The sequence below is a fragment of the Gossypium hirsutum genome, chromosome A03 (genome assembly GCF_007990345.1).
Source record: "Gossypium hirsutum isolate 1008001.06 chromosome A03, Gossypium_hirsutum_v2.1, whole genome shotgun sequence".
NCBI lineage: Eukaryota > Viridiplantae > Streptophyta > Magnoliopsida > Malvales > Malvaceae > Gossypium > Gossypium hirsutum.
Genome location: NC_053426.1, coordinates 358998 through 379535, shown reverse-complemented (window position 1 = coordinate 379535; position 20538 = coordinate 358998). Strand labels below are relative to the sequence as shown.

Here is a 20538-nt window from a genome sequence, read left to right as displayed (position 1 = left end):
GTTTGCTATCTTGATTGATTTATTCATTTCGAGCTTTGCTCTCAGCAAAATTTTATTTTGTCCATTTTGATAATCTTTCAAGCATTTTTCCTTGAAATAACGATTAATGGATTGACAATACACATGCAGAAGGAGTTTGCATATTACTCTGAAAGTTTCTAAATAATACGAGGACCTGAAACAGGACTATTGTTTAGAACTAACCAAACCTAAGGGTTGAACATTGAGAAATGATAGTCTAAATAGCGTTATTTCTTTGGGTTTTCTGTCAAACTGGCTGAACAAGAAGGCATCAGTGATAGAACCTTGATGAACAATGAGGAATGACAACCTAAGCATTAAAAATGATCATTCTCATGACATTCTACAAATATAATACATACACATCTAGTTAGGAGCGTTTGATTCATTCTGATCATGTCATCCTAAACACTAGGCATAAATAGGTCCATGAAATGGATTTTGCAGGTCATGTTCCCCAGAGAACAGATTAAAGAAACAAATCCTATACCCCTGAAGTTACAGTGGGATAGATTGAAGTCATTAAAGTAGATCTTGTCTTCATATATTGGCGTGAAGTAGCTCGAAATATCAGATCCTATCTTCCTATATTGGCAGGAAGTGGATCGAAGATGCAGATCTTGTCTTCCCATATTGGTGGTGAAGTAGATCGAAGAAAGCAGATCTTGTCTTCATGTATTGGCGTGAAGTAGATCGAAGATATCAGATCTATCTTCCTATATTGGTAGGAAGTGGATCGAAGAAAGCAGATCTTGTCTTCATGTATTGGCGTGAAGTAGATCGAAGATATCAGATCTATCTTCCTATATTGGTAGGAAGTGGATCGAAGATGCAGATCTTGTCTTCCCATATTGGTGGTGAAGTAGATCGAAGAAAGCAGATCTTGTCTTCATGTATTGGCGTGAAGTAGATCGAAGTAGCAGATCCTATCTTCCTATATTGGTAGGAAGTGGATCGAAGATGCAGATCTTGTCTTCCATATTGGTGGCGAAGTAGATCGAAAGCATTTTTTTTTTTTTTTTTTTTTTTTTTTTTTTTTTTTTGTCTTCATGTATTGGCGTGAAGTAGATCGAAGATAGCAGGTCCTATCTTCCTATATTGGTAGGAAGTGGATCGAAGATGCAGATCTTATCTTCCCATATTGTGGCGAAGTAGATCGAAGAAAGCAGATCTTGTCTTCCCATATTGGTGGCGAAGTAGATCGAAGATGCCGATCTTGTCTTCCCATACTGGTGGTGAAGAAGATCGAAGAAAGCAGATCGACGATGGCGGATTTTACCTCCCTAACTACAGTGGAGTACATCGAAGCCGATAACTCTATCTCTCTGCATTCAACAGTGGAATAGAGTGAAAAACACAAATCTCATCCCCATAGAGTCGTAACAGAGTAGATTGAAGCTTAGATCTTATCTTTATGAAGTTACATTGGAGTAGATCGAAGCTACAAGGCATATGTCAGAAAATGTAGTAGATTGAATCTAAAGCTACAAGATGCAGTAGATTGGAAGAAGATTATCTGAACCAGAAGAACACCAATGAAGTTAAGACCCAGCAAGACCAGGCAAAATTGGCCTTTCATTATGTCTTTGCTCCATTCCCGTTACACGACAATGGGCAAAGAGGGGCAGCTGTACAGGCCAATTTTGGGCCTAGCCCAATACCCAAAACCAACACCAGCCCGAAATAGTGAAGCCCGATAAGCCCAAGTCTCCAAATTTTTTTGGAAAGCCAGAAACCCTAGGGTTTCTGGCGCCGTTGCCCATACCCTGCTCCACTATAGCGGCCCCATACCCCCACGCGTCTGACACCAGCTGCCACCGCCCAAGCATCTGCCACCACCGCCCATGCCCACTGCTCTGCGAAACCTGCAAAACAACGAAGAATAGAGAGCAAAAATAAGGCTATAAAAGCCGAAACAAGCATGTAAACAAAGGGGGATTTTTCTTTTCATTTTTCAACTGTAATACTACTTAAGAATACAAGAAAAAAGCAGATTCAAGCGAGAAAGACCAAAAACAGAAAAGGCAGTCAGATCTAAGGTTTTTTTTTATTGTTCAAAAACTCTCTATTACATATTTTTACATAGCATAAATCTAAAAAAGGGAGTTAGCAAAAAAAATAAAAAATTTTACCTTTCGCGGTGGCCGGCGCCGGCGCCGGCGAGCCTCCGGTGGCCGTCCGGTACCCCCCCTTTGCCGGAAATCGCTCCGTGCCCTCCCTCTCCCTCTTTCTTTCTTTTTTTTCCCTCACCTGGTCTCAAATGAATTTTTTCAAAAAAATTTAGCTTTTATAGGGGACCAAAACGCACCGTTTTGGTCCCCCCTGTTTAATGATAAAACGACGTCGTTTCGGACGTGGGGCGGGTCGACCCGACCCACACCAGGGTAGGATCCGCGTGTTTTTGAGCGGAAGGGCTATTTGCGCAATTAGCCCTTCCGCATTTTTATATTTCGCAATTAAGTTATTCGTTGTTTATAAATTGACCCTGAAATCCATTACACTTTGCGATTTAGTCCCCCTTCCAACGGTGTCGTTTCAAGTGTTTGGACAAATTATTTATTTGATCCCCCATAGTTTAACGCGCGTTCTGATAAGTCCATTCTCCTTTAATTTCTTTCAAAATTCGCCCCAGAGATTTGGTTTTTAATCCAATCTCATCCCTTCTTCAATTTTTTTACCTTAAATTTCATAATATTTTTGCTGTTTAATTCAATTTTAAATATAAATTGTTATATATATAATATTATTATCATTGTTGTTTTATTATTATTGTATTATATTTAACTATATATATATATTTTGTTTCGTTTCTATTATTATATACATATATCATATATTCATTAATATTAATATTTGTTCACATATTTCATTACATATATATATAGGTATTTTTGTGTATATGGTATTATTTTCATGTATTCATTTATTTATATCATTTTTTTAAATAATTATATTAGGCATACACTTGTAAATATCGTGCTATTCGTATATTTCCCATCATCTCATACAAATATTTTTGCATTATTCGTCATACATTTTTTTTTCATTTTTATGTATATGTTTTAGATATCACAACATTTATATATTTTCGCATTATGTTACGTATACATTTTTTATCTTTACTATTGTGATTATTAGTATATGTTTTTTATATTTATGAATATATCTTTAATACATATAAGTGTATATTTATTATTAATAGATGTTTTCAACACTATTATTATGTATATTATGTGAATATTTTAACATTATATTATATATGAATTTATATATATTACGCATATATATATATACCCCCTTTTTTAAATATTATATTTTTTACATATATATGTAGATATATGTACTTATACCCATTTAAACATATTTTTTCACACTTCATAATTTTTATACACTTACATATATTTATGCATATTTTACATCATATACATACTTATATATTTTATACTCTTAAAAATGCTTTTTGTATATTTCATATATTTTATAATTCACATACATATATCTTATATTATCACGATTTGTAAGTATATAAATATACATTTACATTTTTTTAAATATTTATCGATTTCATATATGCGTATATACTTATCTATGTTTTCATATTCTGTAATTTATATATATATTTCTTATTTTATGGTTTTAAATTATACATGCATATACATTTTTACATAATCGTATTTATTGTCATCATGTTATTGGGTGCTTGTTTATTTATTCATGTACACTTGTGCTTTTTTAAATGTTAGTTCTATTTATTTATTTGTATGCTTTGTGTATGTAATCGCCTCGTCATTTCATTTTGCCTATTGTATTGTTGTTACTCACTTTACTTTGCTTACCTTGTCGTATTCGTTATTGTTTCGTCGAGCATTAACACCAAACATCAAAAGGAAAATTTTTCTAAATAAGGCAATATTTCGCGTTTGAAAATCGAGAAAACGTGCCCTAACGTGCTGGGTTTCGATTCTCGTTCGACCAAATAGCCAAATATCCTTTTTAAACTTTTAAATAAGGCGATATTTCGCGTTTGGAAATCGAGGAAACGTGCCCTAACGTGCTGGGTTTCGATTTCTCGTTCGACTAAACAGCCAAATATCCTCTTAAAGCTTCAAAATATGGTTTTATTAAACTATAAGGTGATCTTGGTTTCGATGGTTTAGGGTATCGTGTCCTAATGTGCTGGATGTGATATTCCTTCGGAACAAGAGAATCTTATATTTCAATTCACGTTATCAGAGTTTTCTTTTAAGGATCGTATTTTTAAAACCCTTCAAATTTTCAATTTTCGACACTAAGACACTGATTAATCAACTAGGTACCAATTTTGGGCGTATCGAGGGTGCTAATCCTTCCTCGTGCGTAACCGACTCCCGAACCCGTTTTTCTGAATTTCGTAGACAAAAATCGTTGTTTTAATAAAATCTAAATCGTTTATTAAAAACAACCGTTTTATGAGGTGACCCGATCACACCTCATCAAAAAAGATTGGTGGCGACTCCCATTTTTCGTTTTATTTTCAAAATCCAAGTCGACCCCGTTTTATCCAAAAAATGGTGTCAACATATATATAATTAGTTTTTTTTAATTGATTTGCAGAGCGGTAATGGGAGAAATAGCCGGTAAAAATTCGGTTTTGAAAACGAATCCATCAATATCGCAAATGAGCTTTAATGTGAGTCAAGAATCAATTCAACATTTCCTGCAGATGTTGGAAACTGGCACCATTATTGTCCCCCCAATGAATTTGTACTAATCTTAATGCCGATCATGGAGTGTGATCAATAAATTTATGTTTCTCCCATTTATGGGTTTTAATAAAAATGTATTATCAACCTGAGTACTCATAGGTCCATTAAGTAAAATGAGTTGATTTATATTCGAGATCCAAGTTTAATTTATAGTATCACTTATATAATAGTGTAACCTATATACGTGAATGTGTAAATTTGAACTTGTATTATAATAAAAATGTAATCTAAGTATATTGGAATAAAGTGGTTTAAGAATTGACCCTTGTCAAATTTGAATAATATATTCATTTTAAAGTGCTAATTAAATCTATTCATGTGTTGGGTTACTTGTCCAGATTCAAAGATTTGCCCGAAATTTGGGAGGATTTGGACAAAAAAATTAGACCCGTTTAAAATATAGGTTGGGCTTAGGCTTGAACATTCAAGGCTCGAGTCCAACCTGACCCGTTTTTAAGTTTATAATACTTTTTATATATTATGTAATTTAGAACACTTTTAAAAATTAAACTTATACTAAATATATAACACTACTCTAATGTAAACATTAAAATAATGTTAAGATGACTATATAAAAATATAAAATTATTAAATATTAACTTAAAATCATATAGATAATTTTAAAAATAATATGGGCTGGTCTAAAATAAACTTGGGTTAATCTTTTGAAAATATGAGTGGGCTTGCAAAAAAATTTAGACTCGTATTTTAAACTAAACCGAACTTGAGCAAGTATATATAAAATATATTAATATCATACTTAGACTTGAACTAAACCTAACCCGACACGGTCAACAAACACCTCTAGTGCTACTATTAAAAGCGTGAAGGATATTGGTTTTTATATGTTTCATTTAGAACACGTTGGATTAGAGTGGTTTATGAGATGGGTGATGTCAAATTTGAATATAAAAAGTAATAAAATATTGAGTAATTAACATTGCTAGTTACTTATCTATAAGGAAGATTTTTTTTGTCTCTTAATTATAAAAAGTTTTAAAATGGTCATTCAATTATTTGATTTTTTTGTTTTTGTTCACTCGCTGTTAAATAACTGATGGAAAATTGATGTGGTAACTTTTAAAATTGGCATAATAACAACTTTAACCCTTAACATTTATAGTTGTGCCAATTTAATCTTTGATTCCAAAAAATTGAACTCTCAATATTTACACATTGTGTAATTTTATCCTTTTGCACTTTTGCTTTTCTGTAACCCTTTTCGACATTGTCCCTGCATTGATTCAATGAAAAAATGAGCATCGACAAGAAATAGAATGATCCAAATGTTGAAAATGAAAAATAGTTGATTCAATTGCTTGAGAATAAAAAAAAATACACGCTTCATTAATTCAACCCAATTGTAAGCCTAATTGGTTAAAATATTTTGAGTGTTAATCTGCTTCATCAATGATGGTCGACTCAAACTAACAAAAAATGAATTAATTATCATTGAGAGATATCAAATTTTTAGTTATTTGAAGTACAAGGAAACCAATATATTTGAAGATTGTTTAGTTTAATAATAAAAGGAATTTTTTTAAAAAATGTATTTATGATTGTCTAGTTTAATAATAAATGGATTTTTTTAAATGTGTTTATGTATTTATTTTAATTTACACATTTTGTATGTAAAAAGAGAAGATAAAATTAGGTGATGTGTGGGCTAAATTTTTTTAAAAATAAAACTAAATTGACACAATGTGAAAACATTGAGAGCTAAATTTATTATTATTTCAATTTTAAAAGTTGTCATGTCATCTTTACATTAATCATTTAACAATGGGTGACTAAAAAAGAAAAAAAAATTGAGTAATTGAATGACTATTTTGTAACTTTTCATAGATGAGTGGTAAAAAAGGAAACTTATTCATAGTTGGATGACTACCAATATAGTTTACCCAAATAATAAAGCATTTTATTATTTATTTTAAAGTGCTACTACTAAAAGTATGAAAGATAATTAAAAATATTATGGAGATCATTGTACCAAAAATTGGACTGCATTTTGTCTTTTTTACTAAAAAAGTAAATAAATTAGTCATATGCGTTAAATCAAAGAGCAAATTGATCATTTTTAAAAAAAATTTCATCCATTTTTACTATTAAAAAAGTCCATGTACGTTTGTATGAGATACACAAGGCACGTCACGTTTATCTGTTAGGATATTTCGTCAATCGCGCTAGCTTTTAACAATAGAATGAATGAAATTTTTAATAGAAATGACTAATTTGCTATTTGATCTAACTTACAAGGACTAATTTACCTATTTTTTAGTTAAGGGGCAAAATGCAATCAACTCCTAGTACAAAGGCCTCCATGGTACTTTTACCAAGATATATACATACACATGCATGGATTTCGGGATCAAATTACACGATGTGTAAATGTTGAAAGTTCAATTTTTTAGAATCAAGACTAAATTGACGCAATGTATACATGTTGATGGTTAAAGTTGTTATCATGTCAATGTAAAAGCTACCTCGTCAATTTTCTATCGGTCATTTAACGACGGTTGACCAAAAAAATCGAATAATTAAGGGTTAAAGTTATTATTATGTTAATTTTAAAAGTTGCCTTTGTTAGACAAAATTGAATAGTTGGATGACCATGGTGTAACTTTTCATAATTAGTTAACGACAAAAAAAAATTTACCATTAGTTAGTTGGGAGATTACTAACGTAGGGAGGACAAAACACTGAGAAAGAAAGATGTTTCATTGGTAATAATAAAAAACTTCAAAGGATATACAGCTTCTAAAACACTAATAAATCGAAACAAGTAACAGCCTTTCCCTAATTTCTTCTCATGTTCCTCTCCTCATATGGACTGAAAATGACCATGGTGTATGGCAGTGAATTTCATTAACCAAAGCACATTGCATTACAAAAAGCAACACTGATGACTACCCGGAAGATTGAAGTACCATATACAAGAAGCAAGCATGGTCGATCGAACATTACGATTTGGTCTTGCTCATAAGCGTAGGTGTGACGGAAACAACTCCTATAATGAAAAGAGTAGCGATTGACTTGAAGTCATAAAGGTCCCCTACCGATTGTAACTCACCGAGAGCTATTCCAGCCTGCAGATAAAACAGTGAAGCTCGAGTTATTAATCAAGAACACCATGGTTTTTCACTGCGACTTTTACATGGAAGTCCATAGTTACATGTTGGGAAGAAACCGAACAACCGAAACAAAACGAAAGCACAACCGGTGTTCTTTCTCTCCTTATAACTCCTATCAAAAATTATGGCAAGCACAATAGTACAAGATATGTTCTCTAGCAACATTAATCAACCACAAATCAACTAATGCAACCACAACAAAAATAAATAGAGACACCGGTATTTTTACGTGGAAAACACCTTTAAATCAAGGGTAAAAACCACGGGACTTTAGAGTCCGATCAAGAGTTCCACTATCATCAAATGTTCAACTACAAGATCACAATATCAAGCCTACAACAAGCATTCAACTCCGACAAGGCTAACAATATGTAATCTTTAGCAAAAGAGAGAAAAATGAGAGAACATCACCAAAAACGTAGCTGCTGAAAAAATGGGTATTTCCGATGCTACAAGACTCGGATGAAAAATCCGACCGTACAAAGTCAAGAACACCTTATCGCCTAGCTGCTGTCCAAAAATCAGCTCAATCGAACCACGGATGAACCTTCGATCGAAGAGTTGATCACTGCTGCACCAAACTCGAAAAACTAAAATTTTCTTCTCTCTTTCTCTCTGTTTTAATTTGAGATTTTTTTGTTTAGCTCTACAAAAATTTCTGCCCACATCACCCGTTAAAAGCCCCCCAAAAATGGCTTTTGACAAAACCAAAAAGAGACAATAAAATGTGGCAGAAATTATGGGTTTCCCACATAGTGGGACCCATACCCAACAAATCTCCCCCTCCAACTATGTGGGGAATGCCTCCATGCCGGAGGTCAAACAACATGCTTCAAACTTTCCTCTTGGTAAGGCCTTCGTCAACATATCAGCACCATTATCATTAGTGTGTATCTTCTCAAGCTCTAACAGCTTAGCTTCAAGAACATCTCGTATCCAATTTGTTGGGTATGGGTCCCACTATGTGGGAAACCCATAATTTCTGCCACATTTTATTGTCTCTTTTTGGTTTTGTCAAAAGCCATTTTTTGGGGGCTTTTAACGGGTGATGTGGGCAGAAATTTTTGTAGAGCTAAACAAAAAAATCTCAAATTAAAACAGAGAGAAAGAGAGAAGAAAATTTCAGTTTTTCAAGTTTGGTGCAGCAGTGATCAACTATTCGATCGAAGGTTCATCCGTGGTTCGATTGAGCTGATTTTTGGACAGCAGCTAGGCGATAAGGTGTTCTTGACTTTGTACGGTCGGATTTTTCATCCGAGTCTTGTAGCATCGGAAATACCCATTTTTTCAGCAGCTACGTTTTTGGTGATGTTCTCTCATTTTTCTCTCTTTTGCTAAAGATTCCATATTGTTAGCCTTGTCGGATTTGAATGCTTGTTGTAGGCTTGATATTTTGATCTTGTAGTTGAACATTTGATGATAGTGGAACTCTTGATCGGACTCTAAAGTCCCGTGGTTTTTACCCTTGATTTAAAGGGGTTTTCCACGTAAAAATACCGGTGTCTCTATTTATTTTTGTTGTGGTTGCATTAGTTGATTTGTGGTTGATTAAGGTTGCTAGAGAACATATCTTGTACTATTGTGCTTGCCATAATTTTTGACAGGAGTTATAAGGAGAGAAAGAACACCGGTTGTGCTTTCGCTTTGTTTCGGTTGTTCGGTTTCTTCCCAACAAACTGGTACCAGAGCTTGGTTATTGTGTCAGGTAATTATGGAAATTAATACAAGCAAGATGATTATGTTGAATGGCACAAATTATCAACTTTGACAGAATAAAATGAAGGACTTGCTGTTTGTGAAGGCTTTGCATCTTCCGGTCTTTACGACTCAAAAACCCGATTCGAAAAGTGATGAAGAATGGGAATTTGAGCATCAACAAGTGTGTGGCTTTATTCGGCAATTTGTTGAAGAAAATGTTTACAACCACATTGATCAAGAGACACATGCTCGAACATTGTGGGAGAAGCTTGAAAGCTTGTATGCTTCGAGGTCGGGCAATAACAAGTTATTTTTGCTGAAGAAAATGATGGCGCTAAAATATAAAGAAGGAATGTCTATAGCTGACCATGTTAGTGAATTTCAGAGTGTGATGAATCAGTTGCTTGGTATGGGTGTCAAATTTGATGACGAGATTTTAGGACTTTGGTTGCTTGCTACTCTACCAGACTCTTGGGAGACCTTTCGAGTCTCACTCATTAATTCTGCCCCACAGGGTATTATTACTTTGGATTTGGCTAAGAGTGGTGTGTTGAATGAAGAGGTTAGAAGAAGATCTCAGGGTTCTACATCACAGTCCGAGGTGTTGGTTATCGAGAACAGGGGGAGAAACAGAGACAAAGATAGAAAGGGTAGAGATAAAAGCCGAAGCAAGTCAAGATCGAGATACAAGAATCTTGAGTGTCATCATTGTGGTAAGAAATGTCATATCAAGAAATATTGCTTCAAGTGGAAGAAAGAGAACAAAGGTGGTGGTGATAAACACGATCGGAATGACGATGAAAAATCCGAGCGTGTTGCTACTGTTACTCGTGAAGATCTGTTAGTTATTTGTGATGAGAATTTGGTCAACCTAGCATGCGACGAGACTAGTTGGGTGATTGATACTGGTGCATCACTTCATGCCACGTCGAGGAAGGAATTCTTCACATCTTATACTCCTGGTGATTTTGGGGTATTGAAGATGGGTAATGATGGTTTGGTTTCGGTTATTGGTATGGGAGATGTTAGCTTGGTAAGTAACAATGGAACAAAGTTAACTCTCAAGGATGTCAGACATGCACCAGATGTCCGTTTGAATTTGATTTCTGCAGGAAAGCTTGATGATGAGGGATTCTGTAACACCTTCAGTAAAGGGCAGTGGAAGCTGACTAAAGGTTCCTTGGTTGTGGCTCGAGGAAAGAAGAGCTCAAATTTGTACTTGATGCAAGCTTTGACTTCTCGAGAGACGGTGAATGTGACACTGAATGACAGCTCAATTGAGTTGTGGCATAAACGACTCAGTCACATGAGTGAGAAGGGGCTTAGCTGTTTAGCGAAGAAGAATCAACTTTCGGGTTTAAAGAATGCTACACTGAAGAATTATGCTCATTGTCTAGCAGGAAAGCAGAGAAAAGTTTCATTTAGAAGCCATCCTCCTCATAGGAAATCAGAGTTGCTAGAGTTGGTCCATTCAGATGTTTGTGGTCCGATAAAAGTAAGATCACATGGTGGTGCACTTTACTTTGTGACTTTCATTGATGATTGTTCAAGAAAGCTATGGGTTTACACTTTGAAGTCTAAAAATCAAGTCTTTGAGGTGTTTAAATAGTTTCAAGCATCAGTTGAAAGGGAAACTGGGAAGAAGTTGAAGTGCATTCGTACTGATAATGGTGACGAGTACACAGGGTTGTTTCATGAGTATTGTCTGCAACAGGGAATCAGACATCAGAGAACACCACCAAAGACTCCACAGTTAAATGGGTTAGCTGAAAGAATGAACCGAACATTGATTGAGAGAGTCAGATGTTTGTTGTCAGATGCAAAGTTACCAAGATCATTTTGGGCTGAAGCTTTGAATACAGTGACACATGTGATAAATCTATCTCCTAGTGTTCCTTTGAAAGGTGATGTGCCAGATAGAGTTTGGTTTGGTAAAGACGTGTCATATGATCACCTACGTGTGTTCGGTTGTAAAGCATTTGTTCATGTTCCAAAGGATAAAAGATCCAAGTTGGATGCCAAGGCTCGACAATGCATTTTTATTGGTTATGGTCTAGATGGTGAGTTTGGTTATAGACTCTATGATCCAGTTCAGAAGAAACTCGTGAGAAGCAGAGATGTTGTCTTCATTGAGGATCAGACCATTGATGACATTGATAAGACGGAGAAAATGGATTCACAAGGTAGTGGTGACTTGATCGATGTGAATCTGGTTCCCCTAGATTCTTCACCAGATCCTATCAGGATGATGTGCATGGTGATGTTAGTGGTGACCATCAGACTATAGGTGACTTTGATACTCCCATGGATGATGTTGTGAATGATCAACAACAAGCTCCTATAGCTCCACCAGCAGTTCCACTTCGAAGGTCTTCCAGAGATCGATGATCTTCTGTCAGGTATTCTCCTGATGAATATGTTCTTTTGACTGACGGGGGAGAACTTGAATGTTATGAAGAGGCTATGGAGAGTGAATGCAAAGATCAGTGGGTTGAAGCGATGAAAGACGAACTTCAATCCTTGCATGAGAACCATACTTTTGAATTGGTGAAACTGCCTAAGGGCAAAAGAGCTTTGAATAATCAGTGGGTTTACATGTTGAAGCAAGAAGAGAAGTCTTCATCTCCACGATACAAAGCTAGATTGGTCGTCAAGGGTTATACTCAGAAAAAAGGGGTTGATTTTGAAGAAATATTTTCTCCGGTTGTGAAGATGTCCTCTATCAGAACTATACTGAGTTTGGTAGCTTGTTATGACCTAGAGGTTGAACAAATGGATGTGAAAACTGCTTTTCTTCATGGTGACTTGGAAGAAGAGCTTTACATGGAGCAGCCAGAGGGTTTTGTTGCACAAGGGAAAGAGGACTATGTGTGCAGATTGAAGAAGAGCTTGTATGGTTTGAAGCAAGCTCCAAGGCAATGGTACAAGAAGTTTGAGTCTGTTATGGGGGAGCAAGGCTACAAGAAGACTACTTCTGATCATTGTGTGTTTGTTAAGAGATTCTCTGGTGATGATTTTATTATTCTTTTGCTCTATGTTGATGATATGCTTATTGTTGGTCAGAATGCTTCTAGAATTGAGAAGTTGAAACAAGAGTTGAGCAAATCCTTTGCAATGAAGGATTTGGGGCCAGCAAAGCATATTCTTGGCATAAGACTGACACGTGATAGAAAGGCCAAGAAATTATGGTTATCACAAGAGAGGTACATTGAGAAAGTACTTCAAAGGTTTAGTATGGACAAAGCTAAAGCGGTGAATACTCTCTTTGCTATGCACTTTAGATTGAGTGTTAAGCATAGTCCTTCCACAGAAAAGGAGAAGGAAGAGATGCAAAAAATTCCTTACTCTTCAGCCGTGGGTAGTTTGATGTACGCAATGGTTTGCACGAGACCAGACTTGGCTTATGCCGTTGGTACAGTTAGTCGGTTTCTTTCTAATCCAGGCAGAGAGCATTGGAATGCAGTGAAGTGGATTATGAGATATCTTCGTGGCACTTCCAACATGAAACTTTGTTTCGGCAATGAGAAACCTGTTCTTGTTGGGTATACAGATTCAGACATGGCCGGAGACATTGACTCGAGGAGATCTACTTCAGGTTACTTAATCACTTATGCAGGGGGAGCTGTGGCATGGCAATCGAGACTGCAAAAGTGTGTTGCATTGTCCACCACCGAATCAGAGTTCATTGCAGCAACCGAAGCGTGTAAGGAGATGCTTTGGATGAAGAAGTTTGTGCATGAGCTTGGTTTTACTCAGGAGAAGTATGTCCTGTACTGTAATAGCCAGAGTGCTATTCATCTTGGTAAGAACTCAACTTTTCATGCTAGATCTAAGCATATTGATGTGAGGTACCATTGGGTACGAGATGTTCTTAAAGCTAAGCTGTTAGAGCTTGAGAAGATACACACTAATGATAATGGTGCTGATATGTTGACGAATGCCTTACCAAGAGGAAAGTTTGAAGCATGTTGTTTGACCTCCGGCATGGAGGCATTCCTCACATAGTTGGAGGGGGAGATTTGTTGGGTATGGGTCCCACTATGTGGGAAACCCATAATTTCTGCCACATTTTATTGTCTCTTTTTGGTTTTGTCAAAAGCCATTTTTGGGGGGCTTTTAACGGGTGATGTGGGCAGAAATTATGGGTTTCCCACATAGTGGGACCCATACCCAACATTACATACCTTGACAGTAATGTAAGCAGCAGGGATAAGTCCGATAAAAGTTGCAAGGAAGAAAATACGGTAAGGGATGTCGACGATAGGCGAAGCAACGTTGATGAACGTATTCGGTAAAGTCGGTGTAAACCTTAGGAAAAGCATATAATTCAATAAACACTCTCTTCTTTGAGCTACCTACAAGCATGAAGTTCAAAAACTTATTCCACTCTCTTAGCTCAAGCCTCAAAGTAAGCAAAAATGGCTTAAATCGAAAAGGTTAAACTGCACTACTAGTTACTCCTAACTATGAAAAGTCACAAAATGATCTTTATCAATTATTTATCATTTATGTCAATTTAATTTTGATTTTAAAAAAAAATTAATCTTCAACATTTACATATTTTGTAATTTAGTCTCTTATTTTTTTGGCAATTTTGCTTTTCTTTATGACATTGAGGTTAATTTTAAAAGTATGAGAAAAGATGAAAATTATTATCTTGAATTTTTGGGTATTTTCAGTTTTTGTATATTTTAGCTAAATTTGGTTTTTTTTTTTTAACTTTTTGGATGAAAGGGGATCGCAAAGAAAAGCAAAGCTACAAAAAAAAATAAATTACACAATGCATGTAAATGTTGAGGGTTAGATTTTTTTTAGAATCAATACTAAATTGATACAATAATTAAATGTTAGAGGGTTAAAATTTACTATTCTGTCAATTTTAAAAGCCATTTGGTAACTAAAAAAAATAAAATTAAATAGTTTGAGTGACTAGATAATTGGGTGACTACTAGTATAATTTACCCAATCAGAACTCACCTGTGCTTGGAAGAAGCTTAGCTTATCAGGCCAAAGAGAAAACACGAGGGGACGACCGACAACTTTCGATAGGAAATAACATGAAGAAGCACCGGCAGTAGCGGTGAAAACAACGAGAGCTACACCTTTGAACACACCAAACAAAGCTCCAGCAAGCAATGACATGAAAACAGTTCCAGGGATCATGAAAGTTTGCATGAAAATATAAACTACACAATATCCCACCAACACTTGAATGGTGTAGTCACTTGTGTAAGTTTCAAGGTGATCCCTCTATCATACATTTTACAAACAACAACAATAAAACTTTTAATATCAATTTTAACTCTTAATATTTATAAATTATATTAATTTAATTTTGATTTTAAGAAATTTAACTCTCAATTGTAATTTGATTTTTTTTTAATTTTACTTTTCTTCTGTGACCATTTAAATTAAAAAGTTAAAAAATTTTAACAATTAAATTTTATTAAAAATATAAAAATAAAAATACCTTAAAATTCAAGATAATAATTTTTATTTTTTTTATTTTTTAAAAAATTAACTCAATATCATAATGAGAAGTAAATTATAAAAATAAAGTAAAACAAATTACACAATGCCTTTTTTTTAAGTTGAATCACTAAAACATAAACATAGTATAATTTACCTTCCTCAAAACAAAACATTCCTACAGTTTCTTCCCCAAAAATATCACAAGTTTTTTCATTGTACATTAACAATCACTAACAAAAGACAGTAGAGCAATAGATTTAAATCACCCCCAAATTAAGAAAAAAAGAAAAGGATAAAGGGAAACCTGAGTAATTGAAGATCTTCGAGGCTTCTGGGGAATTTGAGGAAGCTATAATCAGATGCAGGCATGGTGAGATAAACGCCGGCAAGGCCTAAAAGGAAACCAATCACCACCGTTGAAGCTACAGATAGTTCTTTTACCTCTTCTCTACCTTCCATTTCTCTCTTTTGGTTTCAAATTCCCTTGTGAGGAGAGATGAAATACTGATATTATTTCTTGTTTGATTATTATTTGTAAGGGTAAACTGCACTCAAGGTCACTAAGCTATTAGTAAATTTATATTTTAATCACTTAATTTTAAAAGTTACAAAATGATCATTAAATTATTTGAAAATTTTCATTTAAGTCATTGGACATTTAAAATCATTGTTGTATGGACTTCTCTTTTCACACCGCTAGCACAAATCGAAAGCCCTTCTTCTCATTCTCTTTTATAGTTTAAGCTTCTTTTTATATGAAATAGTTTTGATTGTCATAAATCTGTAAATCAAAATTCAATAACTTTTTTCTTCGATTTTTGACATTGATTGTCAGATCAACTTGGATTGAGGTATGTTATTCTACTCATTAATAAGTACTTATCTATCGTACCGATCGTCAAATCATTACTTGAAACTCACTAATTAGACTTTAAAAAATAATTTAATAGTCTAGTGACTTAAATAAAAACTTTCAAATAATTTAATGACCATTTTATATTTCTTTTATGTTAAATGACTAAAATATAAATTTAATAATAGCTTAGTGCCCTTAAGTGTAGTTTACCCTATTTGTAAATGTAAGAAAGAGAAATGGTAATAACATGCGGAGATGGAGACACGTAGGCCACGATAAGCATGTGAAATGGTGGAGAAAGGCATAAACACAGACAAAAGTGATTGGGTTTTGTTGGTCAACAACCATGTGTTTTTCAGTTTTAACCACGACGTTGCTTTGCCTCCGTCACGGCCACGCCTCCTGCCCACTGCCCACGCAGTATTTTTTTTTAAAAGGTTTGGGTCTTTAAAGGTGGAGATTATATATGTTACTATTGATACAATGCCTAAATTATTTATAATTTTCGAATCCCAAGAATAGAGATATTAAGTGTGTTGATGTAATTTGAGTGAAAAAATGAGAGGAGAGAAATAAACACATTATAGAGAATTATATAACTTTCGAAAAGATGTCTTCTTCTTGATGTTTGTAGGATAAGTCGTTAATTTTGTTGACAATGTACTAATATAAGTTCTTTTTAAGTCATGTGTCACATCGTCGAGCTTTTAGAGATTATATATAAAATCAATTATAAATTAAATAAAAATTTTTTTAATTTGATTCATAATGTAATCTTTCAATTTATGATATATTCAAAAAAATTTCAAGAATTAAAACTGTCTAAACGCTACAATGTCGAATTGATTTTTGATTTCTCAATTTTTTTTAAGTTTATAAGTACAAATGCAACTCAATCATTCAACAATCAAAAATACATGTTTGAACAACTTTAAAAGTAGAAACAAATCAATACAAAACGGACTAAGAATCGGAATAATTTGAACTAAAATGGATCCATTAGACTAAAACCCATAAATGACAACAACCATGGTTTTAGGAACCAGACCAATGGTTGAACTAGTTAAGCCATTGATTCCCAATCCAATTGGTCCAACTGTTAGTCCAGTTTTAATTAAATAAACTATTAAAAATTCATAAAAACTAAAATTATTAAAAGCTATAAAATCTGATTCAACAATTAGCTTAACTAGTTTTTCTTTTATCTCAGTTCAAAGCAGTTCAATATCCAATCGGTTCGACCCTTTGTCCGAACTAGTAAGTCTAATATACCAATTGGTTTTCGGTCTAACCAGTCCATCCGAGACAAATATGGCAAAAACACATACTGAAACTAAAGACTCACATATGACAATTACGCATAATGAGATTTGAACTTGAATATTCAAAAACCCAAAATCTTAACCTTTACCAATAATGTCAAAACGTTGTTAGTTAACTCTCGATTTTTATTTTTATTTTTTTTAAGTGATGGTTTTGATAGGTTATTTCCGACGGAAAATATTCACAAAGGTACAAGGCAACAGTTCAACTACTATTATGACTTTTAGTGACAAAAACAAATGCTAATATCCAAAACTGAATTATTAATACTAATAACAATTAAACATTTTTCATTGATTATCATTTGTTATTCATTCTGATGCAACAGTAGAAGACCTAATATAATGAAAAATTCTTTGTTTTTAAAGTTGTTTTATTTAAAATTTTATCATAAAAACATTAAAACACACAAAAAAAATAATTATAATAATTTTTATTATTTTAAAAAATGATTTTTAAGTAATTTTCTTAATTGAGTTAATTCAAAAGCAGTTTACTATTTTATCTATCACTCAATTGTTGATTAATTTTTTTTATAAATATAATATTAATATTACGTGTTCTTTCATCTACCTCGTGGATATAATAAAATCTAGTATTATATAACTTGTATGAATTATTAAAAGTTAAAAAGCATATCACATTGAAAGAATTTAGATTTAAACTTTGGAGATGATATTGTTGGAAAACAATGCAAATAAAAAAAGTTAAAACCTTCATATATCGTAAAATGAATATGAAAAATGCAACATCATGATATAATTCCACGTATCATCCTTAATTTTGGCTTGGGTTAGTCACCCTCAATATTAAAAATAAAAATAAAAATTCTAAGATTTACAAAGAGGTAGCTGAATTATAAGCTTCCTACATGAATAAAATAGATGAATAAAGTATATGAAAGAACTCTAGCAAAAAAAAAATGGAAAAATAATGAATGAATTTGGATTTCTTCTTCTTCTTTCATTTTTGTCCCTTAAATCTAATGGTGGTCTACCATGAGATAGGTGAAGAGGTTGAAGAAGCAAGGCTGCAAGAGCAAAAAAAATTAAATTAAATTTAAATTAAATAATTAAACAACAAACTGAAAAAATGAAAAATGAAATCATGAATGAAAGAATCCAAGAAAAAAACACCTACTCCAACATTTCTTTCCAATAGGATCCACCATCAGCTTCATCATCTTCCATTATCAACTTCTCCCAAGCTTCATAAATGGTGGAATCTGTTTCATTATTGCCCTTGTTTTCCATTGTTGAATTACTCTCTGGTGATATTGAAACTAACCCAGGAAGTACTGGATTTTCTCTTTGTTCAAAGGAACTGCTCAAACCCCATGGGTCACTTGTTTGAGGGACTACACCAGCAATAAAACCATTGTTTGGGATACTTTGAGGTATTGGGTTTGTGTTTTCTTGTAATGCAAGAAACCCATCACTCTCAACATTTGCAGCCTTATTAGTGTTCATGATTTGCATTAGGTTTTGAAACAATTGAGCTTGGGCTAGTTGAGCTGCATCAGCTTGGAGTTTAAAAGCAGCATCTAAAGGGTTCATCGTGTTACCTAATTGTGCAACGCAAAGCAATTGTGATAGGTTCAAAAGATGATCGAGGTCAGTTCTTGGCTTATGGGTATGAGGGTCAATCCCTAAGTTCAATAGCTTCCTCCTAATACGCGTGTTCCAAAAATTCTTTATCTCATTATCTGTTCTCCCTGGTAGATGTGCAGCAATCTTAGACCACCTGCGACAAAAACAAGTTTCAAGGTTCTAACATCAAATCGTAGATTTATTGAAAACAGTAAAAGTATCATGCAAGCCTTGAATTAATAGTAAGATTGTATTTTACTCTGTACTATAAGCAAGCTGAACATTTTTGTTAAAAATTTCATTCATTTTTACCATTAAAATTGACGGGTAGCTAAAGAAATATCCAAACAGTTACATGTGCACCTCATGCCGACATACAAGAACCGGATTTTTAACAATAAAAATGGATAAAATTTTTAATAAAGAAACTAATTTATTCTTTAATTTAACATACAAGGATTAATTTGTCCATTTTTTGAGTAGTACAAAGGCCTCCGTGGTACTTTTATCGTGGAAATCAAGTTCCAACATCAAATCATAAATATATCAAAAATCATAAAATTATCATAGAAGCCCTTGTATTAGGAGTTAAATTGCATTTTGCCCCTTTACTCAAAAAATTAACAAATTAGTCCCTATACATTACTTAAAAGAGTAAAGTGGTCTTTTTTGTTAAAAATTCCACTCATTTCTACTCTTAAAATCGGCATGGCATGTCACGAGTACCTCAAGCTGATATGAATGACCAATTTTCAATAATAAAAATGGATGAAATCTTTAAAAGACAAGATCAGTTTGCTCTTTATTCTAACATATAAAGACTAATTTACCTATTTGTTAAGTAGAGGGAACAAAACAATCAACTCTCATAGAAAATCTATTGAACCAAATGGTAAAAAGTTTGATCACCGTACTTGTTCCCGAGGACTGAATGAAGGTTAATAATAAGCCTTTCTTCTTCTTCACTAAACTTCCCTCTCTTAATATCAGGTCTCAAATAATTAGTCCACCTTAACCTACAACTTTTGCCACACCTATTCAACCCTGCTTGCTTTGGAACAATCCTCCAGCTTCCATGGCCATTTTTGTTAATGTAATCCACTAGTTTCTGATCTTCCTCTGCTGTCCATGGCCCTTTTTTCACATTAGCATCATCAGCACAAGATGGAGACCTACCCATTGTTAAAATATCAAGGGTTTGCTTATGAACAAAGGAAAATAAGGGTTTTCCAATTTTGTATATGGTGGTTTGGTGAAGGAGACAAGAATGGAGGTGGTTTTTATAGGCTGCATGGGGCTGTGTGATTTCAAACTATTGATGTCATTTAACATTCTTTTTGTTGTATTATAATATTATTACAAGTTTTCTCAGGGAAGTAACGTGGCAGCTCATATGATTATTATTTTAAGTAGTGCTTTTTTGGGATGATGAACCCTATAACAAGGGTTAGGTAAATTGTATTACAAGATTGTAATTTATTTGAACGATGAAATTGGTTGAACTTTTATCAAGCACGTGATATTGGGAAGCCTAGGGACTTGTTTTTGGTCAACAACAAGACTTTAGCTTAAATTTTTTGGAGATTCATAATTGTTCCATTGATATTATTGTCTCTAAAATTTAAAACTACGTCTCGCTTAAAAATATAATATAATGCAATGTTAGTAATATTAATGTTAAGTGAATATATAGTTATATAATA

General features: G+C 33.7%; 3 protein-coding genes across 3 annotated transcripts in view; 1 reads left to right on the top strand and 2 right to left on the bottom strand.

The window, feature by feature from the left end:
• The window catches only part of LOC107942198 (cocosin 1), a 62430-nt gene extending 57531 nt beyond the window's left edge, over nt 1-4899 (top strand). The window contains exon 3 of the mRNA XM_041104536.1: nt 4615-4899. Coding sequence (XP_040960470.1) covers nt 4615-4771 — 157 coding nt within the window. The 3' untranslated portion in view covers nt 4772-4899. The remainder of the gene's footprint in view (nt 1-4614) is intronic.
• Nucleotides 4900-7594: 2695 nt separating this feature from the next.
• Nucleotides 7595-15562, bottom strand: LOC107942021 (uncharacterized membrane protein At4g09580). The gene is made up of 4 exons (XM_016875660.2): nt 15372-15562; nt 14573-14845; nt 13780-13950; nt 7595-7852 (listed from the first exon to the last, which is right to left on the bottom strand). Exons 2-4 carry the CDS (start codon nt 14768-14770, stop codon nt 7727-7729), a joined length of 495 nt encoding a protein of 164 aa, XP_016731149.1. The 5' UTR covers nt 14771-14845; nt 15372-15562; the 3' UTR covers nt 7595-7726.
• A 2820-nt stretch (nt 15563-18382) lies between these two features.
• On the bottom strand, nt 18383-20067 carry LOC107942023 (transcription factor MYB39). The gene is made up of 2 exons (XM_041103988.1): nt 19750-20067; nt 18383-18989 (listed from the first exon to the last, which is right to left on the bottom strand). The coding sequence occupies exons 1-2, from the start codon at nt 20013-20015 to the stop codon at nt 18383-18385; spliced, it is 873 nt and encodes a 290-aa protein (XP_040959922.1). The 5' UTR covers nt 20016-20067.
• Between the last annotated feature and the right edge of the window lie 471 nt (nt 20068-20538).